Below are 4,746 nucleotides of genomic sequence, written 5' to 3' on the forward strand. Positions count from 1 at the left end.
TATATCCCTTTCTAGTGGTCTCTGTAACAGGTTTGTAATGTGCAGATTGAACTATGTGCATGATTCACGTCGATTTGTGCATCATCTGGGCAGATGTAATCACAAAAACGTTTCATCATTTCTTTATTTAGCAACTATACCATAAACACACCAATGCATTAAATGGATTTTGCTGAATAAGATATGCAATAGATACTTGATCATTAAGACAAAAATATATAAAATAGTGCAAATGTAAATGTCCATTTAGAGAAATATCTTAATGCCCATTTAGATTAGATATTTATTCAATATGAAAGAAAAATCCAAAATAAATAGGGAACATACAGTTCATTCATGAAACAAATACTGCAAATGTCTTTCTTATGTTACCTGCTTCAACATTAGTACTGCAGTATTATTTACCTGTAAGATAAACAGGCTTACTATTCATGTCCCAGGTACACCTAAATAGATGTAGTAGTTTACGAGTTCCAGTAATAGGGTTTCCCCAGTAGGCTTCAGTATCCACACTTAGACCACAGTCTCTACGCCCCACATAAAATCTCTGGGTTTGGTGTAGCAGTAACCGGGTCCGTACGGAGAGAAGTCTCCCTCGTAGTACACCACAAAACTGTCCCGTTGCTGCTGAGGCACACGATGCACCTTACTACTATAGGCCCCACAGTGACTGTCCATAGAGTAGGACTTACTTTCACAGATACTGTAGTTAGAGACACCTGCCATGGCCATCAAGGCACTAGCTGGGTAGCGTCGCACCTCATCATGGTTGTGGTTCACTTTATTGATCAGATGACCAGATTCCTTCACTGTTGTAATGGTAATGGATACAGAGTCTGCTCCAGCCCCAGATCTATACCCAGTCTCAGTCCTCTTGTCCCCATCAGGCTCCTCTGAGTCTCTGGCCACCCTGGAAGACTCTTTGGTTCTAGGCATCTGCTTCCTCCTCCTACACATGCGACAGAGGCAGTTGAGACATTGGCGCCGGGTGGGGAACTTGGTGCAGCCGTTGGTTCTGTTAGCCAGAATGATAGCCACCACCCCTGGGAGGCAGATGGCAGGTCCAATGGCGATGAGAGGGATCCCGCCCAGGGTCTCTCCCTTCATGCCCGACATGGTGAACATGAAGCCGAAGAACAGTAAGGGGCTGCTGATGGCCACCACCATCCCTGTGCGGGGGTTCATGTCGTCGACCCTCATGGTGTCCAGCCCTCCATGTCACTGAGTTCGCTCACTTCGAGACGGTACACTCCTCACAGTCCTCTTGTAACACTGTATTCCAGAGTCTGGTGTTTACAAATCAATACAGAAATAAAGCTGGTAAACTCTACCATGATGGGTTAGGACATAATAGTAGAAAATAGATCTCAATACAGCAATACATTCTCATCCCAAATACAGGCAAGCCCACTACTACAGAGGTGTCAACCCTCATTACAAGGATAAACTGTCCCAGCAGGAGACGGTTGCTTTTATAGTGAATGAGCACACGTCACAACATCATGGTAAATGAATGCCGCAGTAACATGTGTAGCACCACAAGACTTCTGGGAGCCACTCACAAGATGGGATATGTCGGGCGCATGCAATCTGTCGATCACTCAAATGGCATTGAGTGTCTAATTAACACACTTTTCAACCAGGCATGTCATGCCTTCAGCTCTCTTTCTTAGCTATTACACAGCACTAGTTTGTGTTGTACTTACCTTCTCCACTTCATAACAAATGGTGGTAGGCAACTGCCATATTCACTGAAGTAAAAACTTTCCCCTGTCAAAACGTCAATTGCAGTTTTCCTTTGCAATCACTTGAACTACTCAGAAAATAGTCACTTTTGAATTAGTAGAAAAACCTCTATCAAACATGAATTATATTCATACTTTATGAATGATTCATTCAATGGAAAGGCTGGGTGTAGTTGGTCTGTGCTGCATCGCCTGATGAAGTCTGTCTAGATATAACTGTGGTTGGTTGTGTGTTTGGAGACAGTCTAGGGAGGTTGAAGATGGACACGTACCCTTTAGAACAGGATCTGACTTACTAGAGGTGGAATGAAAGTCATCCCGAACACTTCCATCTGCTCTGTGGTTCTAGCCAAGAGACACAGTGTGCCTTACCCAAACCACAAACAAATATATAGAGAAGGAGATCAGCTCTCTGGGTCTAACCTTGGTCCAACAGATGACGATACCTCCTATGAACCTAATTCTGGACTTTGATTTAAATGGCTTCGGGGTGTGTCCTGGCCCCCATTTCAAGGGAAGATGTTTTGACATGGGTCAAGCTTCTACTAGTGAGAGAGGAAGACGCCAATTACCCCAGTGCTGTCTGATGCATATGGGGGAGTCGGAGATGCTCCTTCAATGGTCTCGTATTTGAGTGATACATGATAGGAGGGCGGTAGCAAAACCAGCCCCTTGCTGTAAATCAAAACTGGGTGTGTCCCTTTGCTTGTGCATGGGGAGTCATCCTTGGGGTACCAAAATGTTTTGGAAAAATACACGGAAAGGGTCATGGGTTCATTGATTTTCATGCAACTAAATAGAGCCTGGTTTGATTGCCACTGTAATGTTTTCTTTATCATGTTTTACTCTGAAGACAATGGCACTATCCCTCTAACAACTCTGACCTACAGATGTAGGATCTTTAATATGAGACAGTCTGCTACAGCAGGAAAATATCCTGCAGCAAGAGGAAATTATAATTATTATGTGGATTATAGTTAATGGACATTTTGTAGGGGTTGACACATCAAGTCTGAAATTTCAAAGTGGAAAACTACACATTTTTTATTTCCTGCATTGCAGGAACGTTCTCCTGCAACAGGGTGATTGAATAAAGATCCTACATCTGCAACAAACCTTTTATTTTTTCACTTTTTCCTAATATGCTGTAAGAGTAAGTCCAAAAAGTAAGATATAAGTCCAAAAGTAAGATAATATATATATATATATACTTCTCATAGAGAAGCTGTACACACACAGAGGAGACATACACTGATAAAGGTGGAGGAGAGGCCATTCTCCACCTTCTGTGGTTTCTTCGGCACTCATCGGGGTGAGTGCCAACTTCCTGCAAGGAACGGAACACTTGGGTTAGGTTGCACCACAGCCACTTGATTAGTGTGTGGTTTAGATAGAAGCTGCAGGTTGGATTACTGTACACTTGGTGGCCTCGGAATTCCGCCTGATATAAGTCTATATTGTGCAAATCCTCATGGACTCTGATGAAAGGCTTATCAGTTTACTAAACTATCTCTGCAGATGACACTCTTAATGATGCATTATTTGGGGCCTGTGTCATTTAAATGACTCTGGTTTGAAAACAATTCCCAATGCATTTCATAGACAGGACTGGTGCATATCTTTCGTTGGATGATGCCAATTCTTATGATATGCTACTAAAATAAATCACTATTGATTTATTCTTGGGCACGTTCTGTACACATGTAAAGCCGTCACAGCGTATCTGATTTGGAGTAGATCTTATTTCAATCGGATCCAAATGCAAAGACAACACACATCAGTTTCAATGGGGAAAAGTCCACTTGAAACAGAGTTTACGTCAAGCCTTTATGTCCTCTGTACTTGGAATATATAAGCCTATATATTCCAATATATGTAAGCCTATATATAAGCCTATGGTCAGTTGGAAATAAATTCATAATTCTAATAAGAAAAGAGAGACATTTCAGATGGACATGTCAGTGGTTTTATTTGATGAGTGACATAAAACATCCGTATGTTATATATTTTTCATGTCTTGAGTATTTCGACACTGTCCGTCATCAGAAAGCATTCATGTTGTTTTACAACCCAGTACGGGGAATGGAGGGAACACTCAACTATATATTTGGCTGTAGTACTACTGTCAGGAGAGCACACTATTTCTGTTCATTGATTTATGTATTGATGGCAACTTACACACTAGTTGACCTACTCTGTTACACTCTGCATCACATACGGATGAATGATTTTGTGGAAGTGTTGATAAAGTCCACTATATTTCAGAAGACATTGATATAGTTTGCTTAACAAATTGATGATCAAGACAGTTGACTATACTGTATCACTAACTATTGATAATACATCACATTATAACTAGTCCTTATATAACCCATATTATGTACAAATGTCAAACATTTCAGCTTGTATTTTAAGTGTAATGACTAATGATTGAAAAAGCCCTCTGAAGCAATAATGTTTGATGATAGCTAAGGTTTCACGCCTCACCAGTCTATACTGGGCACAGATTAGATTACAGTTTGTCCTAGCCACTGTGCTTCTACATCTGCATTGTTTGCTCTTTGGGGTTTTAGGCTGGGTATCTGTAAGCACTTTGTGACAACTGCTGGTGTAAAAAGGGCTTTATAAAATACAATTTATTGAGGACTTGCTTATGCCCTCGGGACAGTGGTAGAATGGTCATATGGTGACAACAGTTTATAATGCTGCATCCGCATCCAAACAGAAAACTCATTATCATTCAATGTTTATGACATCTTAATAGTAATTCACTTAGACATTTACCATTATAGTAAAAAGCATATGGATACATAATACAGAGTTTCCTTAATTTTGGATGAATGTAAAAAATGTAGTAAGCAATTGTGTGTAGCATATTATGCACAATGCATCAATGATCAGTGATCATGAAAAATCCCTGTTTTGTTTCCTCCTCCAGTCCCGTAGATGTCACTCACACACTCAGCCAAGGGGGAAAATGTGTATTTACCGTTGTCGTTGA

The 4,746-nt window shown here is 40.8% G+C and overlaps 1 protein-coding gene across 1 annotated transcript; it reads right to left on the reverse strand.

The window, feature by feature from the left end:
- Nucleotides 1–513: 513 nt before the first annotated feature.
- Nucleotides 514–1,200, reverse strand: LOC115115376 (transmembrane protein 215). Its single transcript, XM_029643869.2, has one exon. It carries the CDS (start codon nt 1,198–1,200, stop codon nt 514–516), a length of 687 nt encoding a protein of 228 aa, XP_029499729.2.
- Nucleotides 1,201–4,746: the final 3,546 nt, after the last annotated feature.

This window comes from Oncorhynchus nerka, linkage group LG18 (assembly GCF_034236695.1).
Source record: "Oncorhynchus nerka isolate Pitt River linkage group LG18, Oner_Uvic_2.0, whole genome shotgun sequence".
Lineage (NCBI taxonomy): Eukaryota > Metazoa > Chordata > Actinopteri > Salmoniformes > Salmonidae > Oncorhynchus > Oncorhynchus nerka.

Coding starts and splice junctions, on each gene's coding strand:
- LOC115115376 (XM_029643869.2), bottom strand. CDS start 1,200: ATGAGGGTCGACGACATGAACCCCCGCACAGGGATGGTGGTGGCCATC.